Raw genomic sequence first — 20024 nt, forward strand, 5'->3', positions numbered from 1 at the left:
GACATAGCTATGAGACCCCTTTGGTACTACTGCAACTAGCTAGGAGGCCCTCCTAGCAATTATCTTCTCCTAAGTTAAACTTTAGAGTGCAACTCGCTTAATTATCATGTATCGAACCCTTGTTAGTTACCAAACCTAGATTTGAGACACTTTTTGTATTTAACAACTCATGTGAAAATATAATATAGATTGAGAGAATTCACGCAGCCAGTCTCACCGTAATAGTTATGGCACACATAATTGTTTCACATCTTATTCACTTTTTGTTGGGTTAAGGAGCTTCACTCGAAACAACTCATATTTGCCGAAGCAAAATAAATCTATCGCAAAATGGAAAAAATCAAGAAGTACAAATCCACATATAGAACACAAGGAAAATTTTAATGTGAAAAACTCTCACAACGTGAGGAGTAAAAACCACGTGACTGATAGGTCCAAAAAAGCTTCCACTATAAAAGTATGATTACAAAGATGATCTCTCCGGCATAAGACTAGACATTTACACAAATACTTCACCCACTAAGGATGGTTTACAACAATTTTATCTCTCACGTGGAGGATTTCTTCTCACCTATGTGGTGGAACTCTATTTCTCTCTTGTAGGAGGAACTCTCTCAAATGCTTGCTTGGTGCTACAAGGATTCTCTTCCTTCTCTATTTATAGATGAACTTTGGCTCAATTTTTCTAAGCCTAGGTGATTAGGGAACAAACCAGGTATAGGACTTTTGACCTAAGCTGTCATGAGCCATGTGCACCTTGAGCCATGTGTAGCCTACCTTTAATTAAGGAGGAGAAATCTCTAACAAATCTCCCCATTTTCAATTTAATTAGATGAGGTTATCATGCCAGCACCTTTGCAGCAGTCTACGAACTTCCTCGTCTGAACAACCATGGTCATCATGTCAGACCAATTCAAATCGGTGTGAACTTTGTATAGATGTAGTTTCTTTCCTTCTATCACATATTGGATCCAGTGACATATACTTCAATATGTTTTGAGAGAGAATGATAGGTAGAATTCTTTGCTAAGTGTATATTGCACTCTGCTTATCATACTTCAACATATGCCTTTCTTGTTTGTGTCGGCCGTCAGTGTATTATCACACTTAAGCGCAACATATTTAATCAAATATATGTGGAAGTTAAACTTAAAGAATTACAATTATTCCTATGTAAATACGTGACTAAAATTTTTCCTTTCCTATTGTATTACATTGCACTATTTATTCTTGGGCCAAATTCCAGCAAACTGGCGCGACCTTGCGCCACAACGGCGCGGTTCTGTGCCAGTTTGCGGGAATCAACCCCTGTGCTTTAAAAAAAAAAAAAAGGCAGTTCTTCTTAGGCCAAATTCCAGGGATTCAGCGCGATCTAGCGCCACAGCGACGCGACCTTGCGCCAGTTGGCAGGAAACAACACCTCCGTGTTTTATATAAAAAGGGCAGTTAAATACCGGACCATGTTCGGATAGGTAGAAAACTTAAAAGTGAGGTTCTAGCTAAGTGAGTTTATGGGAACCCCTTAGTGACTTGAGAGAAGAATACAGGATATGTAAATAGTTATTCCGCAAAGAGTCTACAGTTACGGTCACAACTTTATTTATTATGCTTTTTATTGTTTTAAATGCTAGCGTAATAAACAGAAAAAATTTACTCGCATTTTTTATAAATGAATTGTTGTGATTGTAACTGCGCTTAATATCATAATTAATGTTAACAATACCGGTGTACAACGGGCTGTTACATTTTATGGTATCAGAGCAGTTTCTGAAAGAAAATGGCCTTGAAGGCCGTAGGCATGTGAGGATGAAAACAAAATTTTCAAAGCGGAATTACACATACCATATCAAGAAACATGCTTTAGGACATGGATGTTACCTTGTTTTCTTTCCAAAACTTGAAGATGATCAAGGTGAGGCTTGAAGATACAAGCTCTCTAATGATGATCCACACCACCCTTTGTCAAGACGGAAGAACTCTTCTTCAAGGCCACCAACGAACACCAAGGGAGGCAAGCTAGGCGTCCCTAATGGAGAGGTAGGAGGCAAGGTTTCAAGGTGTTTAGTTGAGTGAATTTTCAGCAAGAAAAAACACAAAAGTGGCGCATGGAATTCACTTAGAAAGTGCTAGGTAATTTTCAAAACTCTCTTAAGAAAAACCTCACAAAAGGAAGACCAAAGAAGATGAGAGAATGAGTGAATAAAAATCTAATTTCTTCACTAAAAAATCAGCCTTATGTAGTGCACACTAGGAGAGGAATGAGTGGAGTTGTTGCAAATCAAATCTTACCAACAACCTCCTATCATATCCTCATGATATCAAGTGCATATCTCAACAAAAATCTGACTTAACAACCATCATATGGCCAGCCATATGGTGCGCCCCATTTAGTCTCAAAACAGTCCAGATACGTTGAGCAGTTGCATTCAAACTTGAGCCAACTCACTCACTTATTCTCTCAACAAACCAAATCTGATTGGAGCTCATTTGGTTGATCCTATGACCATCACAAGACCCCAAAATCAGCGCCCCAAATCAGCCTTGGATGATGCCCAAAGATCTCCTCTTGATACTTGGGATTTGTTCCAACAAGATCTTATCTTATTCTTTTGTTATGAAACAACTTTTCATAGCCAATTCAAATTCAAATTCAAATTCAAACATTTAAATTCAAACGTTCAAACATTAAATTCAAAATTCAAATTCAAAATTTAAATTCAAAATTCAAAATTCAAATTTCAAAATTCAAATTCAAAATTCAAATTTCAAATTTCAAATTTCAAATTCAAAATTCAAAATTCAAATTCAAAATTCAAAATTCAAAATTCAAAATTCAAATTCAAAATTCAAAATTTAAATATTTGATAATTAATTTAACTAATTAAATTAAGGGTTCGTTTTTTCTGCAGTTACTGCAGATAAGTTATCTGCAGTAAGCTAATACGACGTCGTTTTAGGACGGAAATCATAGTGTTTTTGTAATTTTAATTTATTTTAGGGTTATAATAGTCTTTATATTTATATTTTTTTAAGATTTCAATACCAAAACGACGTCGTTTTGGAAATAAATGCAGATAACTTCTCTGCATTAACTGCGAAAATATTTTTCCCTTAAATTAATTAGTAATGTCTTGGACCATCCAAGCTCATTACATGATCTATGCGCCCTTTTCCCTTTTGGTGGGCTTCCAAACTTCTTCTTGGGCTAACAACCATTATTAGGCCCAATACCTTTAATGCTATATTATCATGACAATAAGGTGTTAGTGTGTGACCCATTAGGCCCAACATAGCCACTGACATAAATGGGCTTGGGCCCAACAAGCTCACAACCCATGTAATGACAACACAGAGCACTAGCAATGCTTTGTTGCCCCAGAGCTAGTTAGGTTAATGACATAATCATCTTATTACACATATTTGGTTGCCGTATGTATTTCCTTTCGTCTCGGTTACCTTCCTCATTAAACCTAGGGTAAGGAAACGTATCAACCCTTGCAATTTAGGGTAAGCTTTATTCGAAATAGGGAATCTTCAATTTACTGACTCTAACGGCAGATCATCTCATGACCTCTTTTACTATGCATAGAGTCCCGAGTCCTTGTAAATGTCATCCCGATTTCTCCGGTTTACAGATAACCTAATCTCTCACAGAGATTTGACGAATTCCTTCAGCTTATCACCCTAGCCTTGTGCTCTTTCAGGACAAGCCCAACAGTGTACCTATGAGTCTCCATGTTTCAGGCAGACAAGATATACAGTCAAAGCGTGCCTTCTAGAACACAACCTAGGTAATAACTTCTGGTCTAAGGAAAGACATACCCAAATATAAAGAGACTACTCTAATGATACTCTCTGTGAGATTTCCTCATAGAGTCTCTTTGTGGGTCTGTTCAGTGCGAGCTATAGCCTTATAGGTCCACCCACGACTTTAGCTAAGACATCTCCATATCTGTAGCAGATGAGGTCTTTACCTTGTATCCAAATACAAGTAGATAAGTCGTGCTAGTCTTACCCGAGATCACTGATCCCCATTCTTAGTGTCTCTAGACTAGGAACATAGAATTAGGAATAAACGTGCGGAATCCTCATAATCATGATCTCATCACAGATACTTAAGAAATACCTGTTCTATTCCAAGGGGTTTATCCAGTTTATTCATAATATATTAACAATAATATCGAGACAAAATATGAAACAGGATAAAGAGTGCTTATTATTTATTTGCGACAAAAAGGTCCACATCTTATGTCCTTATTTAATCAAAAAGATTGTCTCTAGGACACCCATATACTAACAGTTTCTTAGGGAACTCTGATTGTTGTATGATTGTGGTAAGTGCTGTATAGTTGTACGTAGACTCTTATTGATTACTGCACATGTGATTCCTTAGTGTGGGTCTGATCAGCCCATTCCTTCGTGTTATATGTGTGGTCATTATAAGACGCCTTCGTGGCAACCCTGAAGCACCTAATGCAAGTCGTAGGCTTGAGGTTGTGGCTGCAGTGTTAACTGCTCCACAGACAGGGATGTGGTAAGTAAATTATATGTAGTTGAGGACTTAGTGAGAACCATTTGAAGGTATGTCTAACCCTTTGAGGTAGAATTCTACCATAAGTGGATGTATGGTCTTATGGTTAATAAGTATGATCGAAATGAGTTGATATTATGATGATAGTGTTGGTGAATATTTCCTACATGTATGGAGTAGTTAAAATAATTGAGTATATATGGATTTAGTGGTGTAACTTTGACATGGTGGGTGACTTGGAACCCCGATGAATCCTTGAAAATTTGAATAGGTATGCGTATATGTAAGCCTAGGTACATTGATGATAGATAAGGAAGTATAAGTCCCTAATAAAGGGCACACACTTTATTGAATTGAGATGTTTGAGCGTAGAAATAATTTGAATCTTTAAGATCGTATGTTGGAGAAGGTGAGTACCTTAAAATAACTATGACAATGATGTGTTAGGTATTTCAATGCTAAAATATGGAAATTGACTCCATGACGATTTAATGTTGATTGGACATAAGTGAGGATATCATGATTTATAGAAAGTACAAAGTAAGAAGTTGAGAAAATTGCCAGGGATGGCATTGAACAAGGTTCATTGAGAGTATGATTGTCAATAATGAAATATTGGTTTAACTGGAAGGATATGCCCTGAAGGAAACAAATGTGATAAGAGAAAGTATGACTAAATGTTATGCACTAAGAGTATAAGTATGCTTTTATAATGTCGGATAGTTGTGATTTTGTTATGATGTGAACTGATTATAAGTGTGCATAAATGTGCGGGATTTTACTTGGAAATGGCTCCTTGGTAGAGGTTCAGGTGGTATAATGCATAAGAGAATTGACCCATAATGGATGTCTCTTGGAAATTCCAAGGGGTGAATATTGTATTTTGAAATGGCATAATTGCTAAGGGATAATTGTCATGGGTAGTGAATAATACATAATGGCTTGATGGCCTGCATACTTACTCTGATGAATAGATGAATGGCAATCCTGTGTATATATATACACTTTGTGAAGGCCTGAGCGCCTATATATATATATATATGTGTTGTAATAAATTATTAAATTCTTTGGTAAAAGGATATTATGTTGAATGAAATCCCCTTTGATGGGAAGTATTTGAAGAGATTGTCTCTTGGGAGTGTCATTGGACGCTCAATCTGGTAAGGGATTCATTATGGAGTCCCGGTGTACAAGTTACACAATGACATACATGTGTGTAGTAATGTGACAAATGAAATTGTCCTGGGCTTTCCTTTCTGGATTGGATCCTAAGAGGTGTTGATCTTGGAAGTCCCAGGCGTGCACTGCTCTTGGATTGGATCCTAAAGCCGATGAAGGCATATTTCTAGGATATTCACTTCCAAGTAGAGCTTATAGAATCTATAATAAAAGAACAATGGTCATTGAAGAGTCTATTCATATTGTATTTAATGACACTAACAATGCCTTGCCTGGAAAGGAACTTTGTGATGACGATGTTATAGAAAGCGTGGAAAACATAATTTTGGATGGCAAAGAGGAAAATGAAAGGCAAAAAGAAAAGGAAGCAAACAATGAAGAAACACCAAGTCAACAAACCAATGATGGAAACAATCTACCACAAGATTGGAGAGTAGCTAAAGGACACCCCATTGATGTGGTAATTGGTGATATCTCCAAGGGGGTAACTACTAGAAACTCAATTAGAAATATTTGTAATCACTTAGCATTTGTTTCTCAAATTGAGCCTAAGACCATAAATGAAGCAATTATTGATGAACATTGGTTCTTGGCAATGCATGAAGAACTAAATCAATTTGAAAGAAATCAAGTTTGGGAACTTGTGCCAAAACTAAATGATTATCCAATAATTGGAACCAAATGGGTCTTTAGGAATAAGCTTGATGAAAATGGCATAATTACTAGAAATAAAGCTAGACTTGTTGCTAAAGGTTATAATCAAGATGAATGTATTGATTATGATGAAACTTATGCTCCCGTTGCTAGATTAGAAGCTATTAGATTATTACTTGCATTTGCATGTATAATGGATTTTAAACTCTTTCAAATGGATGTTAAAAGTGCATTTTTAAACGATACATTCAAGAAGAAGTGTATATTGATCAACCTCCCGGTTTTGAAGATCATAATTTACCTAACCATGTTTTTAAACTCAAAAAAATTTTATATGGTTTGAAACAAGCTCCAAAAGCTTGGTATGAAAGATTAAGCAAATTTCTTTTAGAAAAAGGTTTTTCAAGAGGAAAAGTGGATACAACTCTCTTTATAAAGAAGAAAAATGATCATCTATTATTTGCACAAATCTATGTGGATGATATTATCTTTGGTGCCACTAACGTTCATCTTTGTGAAGAGTTTGCTAATTTTATGCAAAGCGAATTTGAGATGTCTATGATGGGTGAGCTAAACTTTGTCCTTGGTCTTCAAATAAAGCAACAAAAAGATGGGATATTCATCAATCAAGCTAAATATTGCAAGGAGTTACTCAAAAAGTTTGGAATGGACAACTCAAAGGCTATTGATACTCCCATGGGTACATCTTGTTCCTTAGACAAGGATGAAGGAGGTAAATCCATAGAAATCACTAAATATCGAGGTATGATTGGCTCACTCCTTTACTTAACCGCAAGTAGGCCCGATATTATGTTTAGTGTGTGCATGTGTGCTAGATTTCAAGCTAATCCTAAGGAATCACACTTAAGTGCCGTAAAAAGAATTATTAGATATCTTGTAGGCACTTCACAAATGGGATTATGGTACCCTAAGGGTGCATCATGTGAGTTAATAGACTATTCTGATTTCGATTTTGTGGGATGCAAATTGGATAGGAAGAGCACTAGTGGCATTTGCCACTTTCTTGGTTGCTCTTTAGTGTCTTGGCATAGCAAGAAACAAAATAGTGTGGCTTTGTCCACGGCCGAAGCCGAATACGTGGCGGCCAGTAGTTGTTGTGCTCAAATCATTTGGATGAAACAACAACTCAAGGACTTTGGGGTTGAACTTGATCACATCCCCATAAGGAGTGATAACACTAGTGCCATAAACCTCACAAAGAATCCCATAATGCACTCTAGAACTAAACATATTGATATTAGACATCATTTCATAGAGATCATATGCAAAGTGGTGATTGCATCTTGGAATTTGTGGAATCTTCAAAGCAATCGGCTGACATCTTTACCAAACCACTCCCAAGGGAAGTATTCTATAACTTAAGAAGAGAAATTGGTCTCATTGATCCATCCTACATATGATTGTATCATTACTTGCTAAATCACTTCAATTTGAATCACGCTTAATTCAACTAATTTTGCTTTTGAAAAATTATTACATATTTTAATTTGAATCATTTTTCATGTATAAAATTAAGGATCATATATGTTATATGTCGCATGGAACCCCTCTCTTCTTTACTCTCTATTTCGGACCTAAAATCCGCCTAGAACCCTTTGGAAATCGATTACCCATCCCTTGGTAACCGATTACCACGAAGGGTAATCGATTATCAATACGTTGGTAATCGATTACCATTCGTGCTGAACGTTTTAAAATCTGAGGACAGAACTGTTACTTCTCCCATTCGTCTGTGTAAGTTCTCTTCGAACCAGTGTGCGTTCTCCTCTGGTCCATTTGTGTCAAAAGCTTTCAGACTTTCACCAACTCTCCAAGGTCTGTTTCCATCGTTCCATTTCATCTTCAAGGTATGCTTCAAATTTTCTTTTCTTCATGCATTCCGATTCTGCATCCGTTCACTGGACTGAAGTATGCCCCATTCTTTTTGTTTGTTATTTTGTTTTCCTCTCTGTTCTGAAAATAGCCTGATGCCATGGTAGATGAACTTAATTTCTCTAATCACTTTGTGAGTTTAGGGTTTCGATTTCTCTCCTTTTCATCTGTGACCGCTCATTTAGGCATCAGTCTTAGACCCATTTGATTTTCGTTACTGATTTGGGGTTCTCGTTATTGCTTTTCTTGCGAGTGTTAATTTTTCTTCTGATCTTTGTGACTGATTTGAAATTAGACCCTTTTGAACTGCATTCTGTTTCATGATCTTTACTGATTCATTATGGGTTATGATGCCTCTCTCTTTGCTCCTGCATAATTTTATGATCTCAGTTGGTCCAAATATGTAATCATGATTTATGGCTGTATAATTTTAGTTCTGTGATCATTCCATTTTGAATCCACTGTGAAATCTTTTTTCTTTCCTTCGGTCAATATTTTTCTTTGCTTCCTATTTCCTGACCGCAGTGCTTCAAGAGGGAATGGAATCAAGACTGAAATTTTTTTTTGGTTCTCCCTCTGTGAATGCAATATTTCTTTGTGACTGCATCCATGTATGCTAAAATTCCCCCAATTGCTAGCTTCCATATATGCTAAATTGCTCGATGAATGTCTCACTTTAGTTTTGAGTAACTCTACTTCGAAATGTTGCTCCAATTTTGTTTTTCATGGTTGTATCTATATTGGTTTATTATCCTAAGATATGTACCTTTGGGATCTACCTTCATATTATTTCGCTATCATTTTATATCTTGAACAAATTTTGTTTCCTTTTTGTTTCTCTTGTCTAATCTGTTACTCATGCCTCATTTTTATAGAATCAATCTCATCTTATTGATACTATGCATATCTACTATTCTGTCCTCACTTAGTTCTATTAATATTGTGTTATTCATCTTCTAACTTGGATGGTGACAGGTTCCATTACTCTGAGATATTTTGTTTTTGGAATCTAACTTCATGACATTTGTTGTAGGATTTCCATTTGGCCCTTGCTACTATCATTTGATTCCATGGCTTCATCATCTGCTCCTATTCGCAAGAGGCCCCGAGGTTCTTATCTTCATGGAAAGTACTTCTCTACAGCTGCTCAGTATGCCACATTCAAGGAACATTATGCCTCCCGCCAAATCATTGATCCAAAATACTTGGATATACATTTCCTAAGTGACGAGGGCTTTGAAATTTGCGATCTACTAGCTCGCGCTCGGGTCCTACAGTTAGCCCTCCTAAGTCATAAATATTCAGAAAATATGGTTAGGGCCTTCTACTGCACTGTGAGCCTTGCAAATGACATCCTGAAGGCCGACATTAAGGGGAAGTCCATTTCTGTGCCTACTAGTGAATGGCCTTGTATGTTTGGTCATGCCTATACCGGACACAAGTATGGTGAGTATGATTTTCCTGAATATAACAAATACACCTTTGTGCAGTCTATTGTGGAACCAGGACTCATAGTCACTCAATCCAAGTTTAGCGTCTCTTCATTGACTATGAACAACAGGATCTTGCATTACGTGGTTACTCACATGATCTCACCACAGGCATCTAATTATTCTCGTGTGCTTGATACTGATCTCTTTCTTATGTGGGTCATACGTCATGACATTAGCTTCAATTGGCCTTACTACATCTGCTCTCAGATAATCAAGGCTAAAAATTCTTCGGGTGCACTTCCCTATGCCACTGAGATTATTGAGATTCTGCGTTTTCAACAAATTTTTGATGATGGTGAGATTCTGTCAGATAATTTGCACAACTTCGGATTACATTTGCTGGCCCAGATGAAAATTAAAAAAATTAATGGTATATGATGTAAAGCGACTGCTACTCCTGAAGCCGGAGCAGCCCCTGCTGACATTGCTGAGGACCATCCTCCACATGATCCTCCGACTGTTGATCCTCATGCTGACTCTTCTTCCTCAGCAGATCATACCTTGGCTTCCTTCTCACTTCTCTTAATCGATTAAACACTACTGTGGAATCGGGCTTTGCTTCTGTAAACTCCAGGCATGCTAATATGGAGTTACGTCTGAAGAGTATTGAGGATTATCTTCACACTCCTCCTCTTCCATCTCTACCACCACAGCCTCCACTTGACTTTGATGACTTTTAGTCCCTGATCTTTATTTTCTATGCTTTTGGACTTATATTATGCTTCTATTTTGATATGCTACTTTGGATATTTTGCATCTCTAGGACTTTAGCTTTATGGACTATGGTTGATTAGATTGTGGACTATTATGAACTTTTATGGATTATTATGCTTTCCTTCTTGCTTCTTGCATGGATTGTTTTACGGTTTCTCTTTATACACTTATGCTTTTTGATGTTGCCAAAGGGGGAGAAAGATATGTAAATTGAGAAAATCATAGGCATATATTAAGGTAAAGAGGGGGAGAATGAAATTCAAATATAAAAGGGAAATTACATGACACCTAGATTTTCACCTTGTATATCAATCATATATTAAGGGGGAGTTTCAATACTACATTTGTCTAAATACATGCTATACTAATCATTTTCTCAATTTGTGTTTATCATCATCAAAAAGGGGGAGATTGTGAAACCAATGCACTCTACGTAAAAAATATAAAGGTTCAACGATTTTGATGATAACAAACAAGCATGGAAAGAAAGCTTCAAGGTGCTACCATAAAAAAGAAGTCTAAACAAGATCAAGACTCAAGCTTCAAGAGAAGTCTCTAAGTCCAAGCAATCTCCAAGCAACATCAATTTTCATTGCATGAACATTGAGTGAGCCATTGGGTGGAGTGGCCTTCCAGGACCCTTGGTTTACTGAGATATATATGTATATATCACCCCACGTTTCGGGGGCCTCTTTTAGGTACGTCTGACCGTGCAGGAGGAGCATCGGGCAAGAGGTCTGCTTATTTGGATTCGAGCATAGGGAGTATGATATGATATGTTGCATTTACCATGCCTAGGGTTATTCATCCTCTTGTATCTATGTAATTCCATTATGTATTGTATATTAAATTGTAATTGAAGGCAATGATGTAATAGTTATATTTTGAGTTAGAAGATGTAATTATCAATTATATACCTATTGAGGATCTTGAATATGTAATTAATGATGTATGTGATGGAAGGGCTTTAAGCCTATTCTAGGTAATGATGTTGTTTCACTATGGTGAATGCATGAAAATGAATAATGTGAATGAAATGAATAGTAACTTGTAATATAAGCAATTATGGATAATACCTTGGATATTAAGTAATGATCTTAATTGTTGTATATTATGGGTTGTAAGAGCACCAAGGTATGTTGAACCTTGTGTGCCACCCTATGGTCAATTAGGTACCTTTTTAATAAATTGGAACACACTTGTATAAATGGGATTAGTTAATAAAACAAAGGAGATGCCGTCGAAATTTCTAAGAAAATAGTCAGTTTTATGTCTTACTTTGGGGGACCATATCTCCCTCCACACTTGGCCAAATCAGATGTGCGACCCATCATTTTTAATCTTAGGATATCCTCTACTGTGTCTTAAAATTTGAGGTGATTCTGAGCTTTGTTGCGTCCTCTAGGTTGAGTTGAGTGAAGACTTCCCTGTCTAGCACTGTTGGTGGCAGCTTCTGTCTTTTGTTTCCAAAAATTCATATCTCCCTCCATTCTTACTCAAACTAGGCTTATGGTATATCAATTTAAATTTCTAGGTGTCTACTACATCATATTAAAATTTGAGAGCAATTGGAATTGTAGAACTCCTACAGTATTGAAAACAGTGAGGGATGTCAGTGAACCTGTTAGAGCTGTGTTGACAGATTTAAAGGATCAACTTACGGTGAGCGTATCCAGAGTTATAGAACTTCGTTTGAGGCGTGTGATACCCTGTTGGAAAGCTAGAAGAGTCTAGTTTGACATACTAAAATATGAGAATTTATTGATATGTGGATCATGCCCATTTTTAAGAAAACTGTGACCTACTCTAGTTTGGAAAATGTCAAGTTGGGTATTTTTGCTTTGTTGGTTTATGGGAACCACCTAGCAACCTTAAATAGGTGATGTATGATAGATAAGCTTTGGTTTTTATATCTCCATATTAGTTTTGAGTTACGATCACAATTTGCAAATTGTTTAATACAGATGTTTTCAGAAGTGCAAGAATAATTGTAAATGATTTTAGAAGAAAAAGTTTTTCCTATTTTTAAATGAACTGTTATAATTGTAACTGCACTTCATATCATATGTGATGATAAACATTACCGGTACGTAACAGGGTGTTACATATATACTAACAAACCTATGCCAGAGCTCCAAACTTGAATCATTTGGAACAACTTTTGTTTGTTCGCTGCTGACCTTACCTTGCATAACATACAAGGATCCTTTAGCAAATTTCCATTTGCCTGCACCAAAGTACTTCACTAGTCCGACTTCATCTAGGTTTTCCTGCCAAGATTAGGTTGAGATGCATATCGGGAACTTGTCTCACCTCTTCAGAATCAATTTGCATCCGATATCTATTGTCAAGGTGACTTCTCCAATTCCGACTATTTTGTTGGTAACCTAGTTACCCATCTTTGCAATACCAAAATCGTCACTTTGATACGATGAGAAAAACCCTTGATGTGGAGTGACATGGAAAGATGCTCTTGAATCTACCATCTATGAATAGTCATTGTAACAACCCAAAATTTATTCAAGAAAAAAAAAATGGAGTCGCCACCAATTTTATTAGATTAGGAAAATTTGGAAAACCATTTTATTGAAAACTCATCTTTAAAATTTTAGATCGAGGTTCAGGAGTCTAATTATGTATATGGAAGGGTGGAAACTTTATCCCACTGCACCCTCGATACATCCATTTAAAATGATTACCTTAAGTCAACAGTGTAAATTATAATAATTTTTAGAAATATTTTCTTTATTCCTAAAAAACATACGGTTATTTAAAAAAAGTAAAACTAAACAATGAGGAATTCAAAGTTACGTCGTTCTTAGAAAATATGTACGTGGGTTGGTTAACTTAATTTTTTTAAAATGATACCTTAGTTTAGAAGATTCATTAAATTTGGCCATTTTGAATCATCAAACTGTCATAGATAAAATTACTCCAATGAATGTCATAAAGTTAGCAAGACGTCACGACTAAGCCACTCATTTAATAAAGAATTTTAATATTGTTATATTAATGCAAAGTTCACGATGAGTTTTGGATCACTAAGCTGGGCAATGGTTGTGGGAATGGGCTAGGCTCGTGGGACAGAAGCAATGATAGAATCTCCTTCATCAACACCTATGTGATTCGTTTCCCTTGCATTATTTGGTGGCTGTTGTTGTTGCACTCTTTGTTGCAGTTACGGTGGCTATTGCAATGGCTGGTTGTTGTGCATTATGTTCTACATGTTCACTATAATTGGATGGGAATCGTGATTAATGTGGGATCTAAATACTAGCAATATCTATGGAGGAGACAGTTGCGAGACATGGCAGATCATTATGCTCAAGATAAGAGGCTTGAAGACAATAAAGGTAGTGCATGCGAACAATAACAATAAAGAGAGTAGGGTTTTTTAAGTGTGTATACCTTTGAAGTTTAATCCTTTGTTTATAGTGAGGGTTTACCTGAAGATGAAAAACCCATATTTGATAAGGTCAGTGAGACCCATTATGTGAGTACAAAACAATATTCATGATTTAATCTTCCATAACTAAAAAACATGGAAAAAAAGTATTCAAAATTAGTATTAAAAAAGTATGATAAACACAATTATATATTTTCACATTCATTTACAAACACATAAATATTTAATGTAATATATATTTACATACACGATACATTTATGCATGTATATGTGAAACTAGCAGGCAACTAACATCATTGACAAAATAACATACAAATACAACCGCGGAGAAAACTGAAGACAGAATTTCGCTGCGTTTATTTCAATATTTAAATATATATATATATATATGCTTCTATGCTATAACTTTTTTATATCTTTTTTTTTTCTTTTCAGAATCTATTATGTTCAATTTTCTGTGAAAAAAAAAACACTAAAACAACTTTGTTTCAAGTTCTTCAAAAAATTACAAATAATGTGCCTTTAAATTTCATTAATTTACTTGCCAATTATGACTTCTCTAACCAGATATAGAATTTCCAATCAACAAAATGATAGTGAGAGATGCTTACGAGGCTATAACAAGTTTATGCTACCTTAGTAACTGGCTAACAGCTATTTACTTGGAATATCAAGAGAATATGTCCAGTATATGATATTCTTGTCACTAAAAATGAAAACTCTTTCCACTTGGGTGTAGAGACAATTAAGTAAGGGCATGAAAATAAATCCAATCAGTAAGCATTCATGTTCAGTAATGAGAAGTAGGAAACTCTAGATGAATGACTTCCGTGCCTCCTTGTAATGAGCAAAGTGCTTGCTCAGAGCTGCCACATCAACAGCAAAACCCGTCCCCTATAATCCCATGACATACAAAGCACAAACACATTGATAAGCATGCTACAATCTTCATCAAGAAAAACCAACATATGGCTGATTTTTATAAGTAGTTCTTGGAAATTTCCTAAGTTAAGAACCTTAACACTCAGATAAATACCAGAACAATTAAACGTAATAGATAGTCACAAATTAGAAAGTAGGACACAACGTGTAAAATACGGGTGTTACTCATGCACTAAGGCAAAAAAATTAAAATAATGTATTTAAATTAAATAATTACGCATTTAATGCTGTTTCGTAAAAAATTACACATTTACTGCACAATGTGACGCCAGTTTTGGGCGTCACATGTGATGCCCCATTGGGGCGTCTCTCCTATGGATAAGACGCCCCAATGGGGCGTCACATGTGACGCCCAAAACTGGCGTCACATGTGTTCTCTATATATTTCCTCACCCCCTCCATTCAATTCACACCTCTTATCTCACTCTTCATATCTCTCTTCTCCACCAACATTCCTTTATCTTTAATTTAGTATTTGAATTTTAGTTGTAATTCTATTTAAAAATGAGCTCAAATCCTGATTCTGTTCGTGTTGTGTTATATTACAATGGTAGGAAGGTAGAAGGTAGACGAGGTGTCATATTCGAAGGTGAAAAAAGGCCGACACGTATCCAACGCAACACAACCATTGGCGAACTGCATCAGAGAATTCGACAGAAGTTAAGTCTTCAAGACAACCAATGTATCACTGAGATCACGACAAGGGTGTGGTAAAATGATAAATACATTAGTTTGAAAGTGTTTGACGATGAAGACTTGGAGATGACAATGGAAGAATTTTGCAATCAGTCAAGGACAGATTTTCTAGAGTTGTATGTTGACATCGTCGCAACGGAGAATGCTCCCATACCGGTGAGGTCAGTTTATTTAAGTTCTCCCCGTCTTCCAGCTTCTCCTGCCGCTCATGCGTCTCTAGTTGGTAACTTTTCTGAGGGAGATGAAAATGATCCGACTTGGGAAATGCACGACGAAGATGACGATGAAAATATGGCAATGGAAGAACATCTTCTGGCGGAGGATGCTAGTGCTTCAGAAGGAGATGAATCTCGTGAGATGGGTGCGTCTGAAATTCCAATATTCCATCAACCAGTCGTCGCGCAAATGCCGCAGTTGAATGACGTTGCGTCTGCTCCGTTTGGTATTCCACAAGAAGGTAATTGTTCCCATTTGTATACTGCGTGAATAAATAACTGATTTAATACCTGAATTAGTAAGTTCGTATTAAAAAATTATAATCCACAATTGCAGGTGACACAGATGTTATTCCTTTTTGGGAAGGAATTCTGCATTATTCTTACATTGATTGGAGTTATCAGAGCGAACAAGAATCATGTACTGATGGTTCGGTGTCTGGATCGGCTTCAATACAAGGTCCGTGGCAACTGGGTGACATGTTATTTGTCAATCAAGAATTTGCGACAAAAAAAGATGTCCAAATGGCACTTAAGCACAACCTTATTAGGGAGCATCAAGAAGCCATTGTAATTGAGAGCACGCCTGCAAAGTTGTCCATGAAATGTTGTGCGTACGATCAAGGTTGTCCGTGGCGCGTAAGGGCGATCAAACCGGTGTTCGGTGAAAATTGCAAAATAACGAGATGGGGTGGAAAACACGAATGTGTGAATGAGCACATTTCCCAGGGTCATAGACAGCTCGATGCGGACGTTATTGCAGATCTCGTGATAGGTACCTTTTTGTATTTTATATGTGTCATTGAACACAAATGTGTGATTAAATTCGTTCGATGTTATCGAGGCACTGATATCCTCTTCAATGCAGGGATGATAATAATAACTACGTAATAATAATATTACTATATCATTACAACATTCATAGCATGACACTAAATTTCTAAGTGACTATCCTAATGTTCCAAGTCTCTAATATACAATCAATCCTAACATGTATTACTAACTAGCACTGTAATTTAAATGTATACATATGAGGTATTATGACCTTACCTACGTTGGCAGAGCTTCGCTACGAACCGCGGTTAGAGAGAGGTTAGAGAGGTAAATGAGTAAGGAGTGAAAAAAGGAAAGTGGGGTATATATAGGTTGCACATGAGACACCCTCTTTGGGCGTCATCTCATTGTGCAACAAATGTGTAATTTTTAACAAAACAGCATTAAATGCGTAATTATTTTAATTAATTACATTATTTTAATTTTTTTGCCCATGCACTAATGAAGATAACGAGTCTTTGAATGAAATGTGATAAAAAGTTTCAAGTGAAAACAAATGCACAACTCAAATTGAAGATCTCATTCAACATTAGACTGCACATTGCTGGGAGGGGGATAAGACAAACCGTCATCCAGGACAAAATTGAGCAAATTTTCACTTGAAGTTAAATCAGAAAAACAGATTTTAGATTACATACTCCATAGACCATAAGGCATTTTTATGTATGCCTTCTAATACAAGAAGAAAGGACTGAAAGAAAATTATCAAAACCGGCTTTAATAATTTGTGGAGCACATAGGTAGATCAACTAAATTCATTTGACCATCTAACTGTGCACTGTGAAAAGGTGAATCCTTCCCACTGATAGGGTGATATTTAGAAATCACCTGTTTTATGATGATCAGGAAATCATTCGGAGCTCATTGTCAAGTCATGAGTCTCATTCCTATGCTCTGGATCTTCTCTTAAAATTTGTTGGGGGCAAAAGGACCAAAATCTACGGCTTTTGAATAGCCACTGGGTTGCTGCTTCAAGATTCCATCATTGTAAGTGTTTTCCAAGTCATGTGCCTTATTATAAACGTATGACCTTTTCTTTTGAAAATCCGGATCCATTAAAGAATCTGCTTTATTCCTCTTTAAACTACAATTCGTAATTTCAGCTCCAAACACTCTTTTCTTGGAAGCATTCTTATCCAAAGCATCATCAGATCCTGTAATGGCTTTCCATCCCAACCACCTATATGCTGTTTTCCTATGCCCAGGACTATTAGTCTGCAAAATTTTGAAAAACAAAAATCACCAGTAAAAGCTGTCATCATGAATTAGGTCCGTCATTTATTTTCATTTTTGGAAGCTTATGAATTATTGGTAGACCGTATGCATTACCTTCTCAATCAGATTGATGGTGGAAAGGACATTGGCGATATCATATAGGCGTCTGATTTTTGCTGCAAAATAATGTAGGAATGAACCATGAAAGTCATTACTTCATTTCTTTATTTTTTACTCTTTAATAATATAAAGTTAAATTCACACTCAAGTTGAAAATTTCGTTACTTCTGAGAGCAATTGAATTCCGGGAATCGCCTGGCATTTTTGTTGCAGCATCTTCAAGCAAAACTAACTCCACCTGTAGAAAGAGATTGTAGCACTGAATCAATTAAACAACTAATGAATAATATAAGAAGAGTGTGTTGATGAAAACCATAAAAATTTTACATACATCTGAAAAAAGGAAAAGCTTTATAAAATTCTGTGTCAGAAATGCAAGCGATTTGTCTCTTCTGCAATCTATAGATAGGAATACTTCAAGTTAGTAACAAAACTCATATACAAACAAGATTGTTAGTTAACCAGTCCACGACAAAAATTGAAGCATATTTAACCGCACAAACAAATACAAATAAACAATATAAAATGCTAGTCATTCATATTGCAACATCTAGTGTCAGAGCAAGGAAGGATAAGAGGTTACCAGTTTGAAATGATGCCAAGGGATTGTTCTTGGTATCAATTTCAGACCCACCATTTTCTTTGTTATTCAAAGCCTGGCAAATATTTAACTTAAATGATATAATTTTCTAGAAAATAGAAATGCAAATACAAGAAACTGGTAAAATCAACCGATTTGATCAAGTTTTTTTGAAAATGTTATTAAGTTTATTTAAATTATGTCAAAGATGGCAACACCTCTGTCGCATTCTTTGAGTGGATATGTGGATAGTATGCTGCATCTAAATTTTCTCTCTGAACCTCCTCCTGTGTAGACAATACAGTACACATCATCTCCCAATTTTTGACAAGATTCAAACAAAACAAATGATAAGAGTGAAATGTTTTTCTACCTTGAGCTCTTCTAAAGCCCGAGGAATCTCTTTGAAACCTTTCCATGAATATATGTTCCTAGCTTTTCTTGCTACAATCTAGGGGTCACCAAAGACCAATTACAGTAAGATAAATATCTAAAAAAAAAAAAAAAACTTATGGCAAAACCAAGAATATAAAAGCATAATTTACCCCAACGCTCTCCAAAATGTTGACTACATCATACATGCGGCGACGCTGAACACCTGAAAATCCAAAATGGGTTGTTCATATCAGAATCAGAAAACCAATTGCACAGGAAAAAGCAACAACGACTCAGAATAAGGTTAAATCTTTCTTGCATTTTCTCAGCAACCAAACAAAGAAAATGAAACAGATCGAAATTCAAAGAATACAAAAACCTAGTCGGGCAGCAGCATCGTCGAGTTCAATCATCTCACTTCCTTCGCGATTGTACAACTTCAAGAAGCTGATTGCAAAGAAATCATATTTACATCAACATAGAGAAATTTGAAAGCTTAGAAAGAATATTAAAAAAGAAAGATCCAAATTTTCTTACTTGGAGCAAAGCAATCCGAGAGACTTGTCTTTTCGGGAGTAGATCTGTGGCGGCGCTGACTCAGATTCTTGACTAACAGAAGTAGACATGTTAGGAACAAGAACCTTGGAACTTCGGGAAGAACAAGGTGAGGCAAAAGGGAGAAAAAGAAAAAGTGGTTCTTTGGCGGGTTTTGAATTTCGAAAAATTGCTGGGGTTTTGGATTTAGTATCCCAATTGGATTCTTATTAAACTATGGTTTTAATATGCAAAACGCATTGCATGATTCGACAGTAAAACATATCTTTGTAACTACAGTATGATTCAAAAATCAAAATCATATAAAAGTAACACAGCAAATGACATTTCAGCAGCAATGAACTGCAATAGACCAAAATTGAAGTTAAGATCTCTTTGACTGTTATGCAGTATCTTGCATGTTATGTTGAGATTTTGTTGTTAGAGGGACTAGCGTGTTACATGTTGCTGGGTGCGCGCGCTATGTAATAGTGAAGGATGGAAAGAGAATGTTGATTAGGGAAAAAGAAGGACGGTGAAATTTGTACGAGAAGAGGGAAACATTTGGTGATGAAAAAAATTAGACAGAAAGGCAGATTTTGGGGAAGAGAGAATGTGAATTTTCTGGGGGGAAAAACTTAAA

The 20024-nt window shown here is 36.1% G+C and overlaps 1 protein-coding gene across 1 annotated transcript; it reads right to left on the reverse strand.

Annotated features, from left to right (window-relative positions):
* Nucleotides 1–17273: 17273 nt before the first annotated feature.
* On the reverse strand, nt 17274–19619 carry LOC133308236 (E2F transcription factor-like E2FF). The gene is made up of 10 exons (XM_061508843.1): nt 19385–19619; nt 19227–19294; nt 19018–19070; nt 18846–18923; nt 18691–18759; nt 18476–18548; nt 18224–18291; nt 18058–18130; nt 17887–17948; nt 17274–17772 (listed from the first exon to the last, which is right to left on the reverse strand). The coding sequence occupies exons 1-10, from the start codon at nt 19471–19473 to the stop codon at nt 17464–17466; spliced, it is 942 nt and encodes a 313-aa protein (XP_061364827.1). The 5' UTR covers nt 19474–19619; the 3' UTR covers nt 17274–17463.
* Between the last annotated feature and the right edge of the window lie 405 nt (nt 19620–20024).

Source organism: Gastrolobium bilobum, unplaced genomic scaffold (assembly GCF_033153095.1).
Source record: "Gastrolobium bilobum isolate Gb01-03AN ecotype WA unplaced genomic scaffold, APGP_CSIRO_Gbil_v1 utg6770, whole genome shotgun sequence".
Lineage (NCBI taxonomy): Eukaryota > Viridiplantae > Streptophyta > Magnoliopsida > Fabales > Fabaceae > Gastrolobium > Gastrolobium bilobum.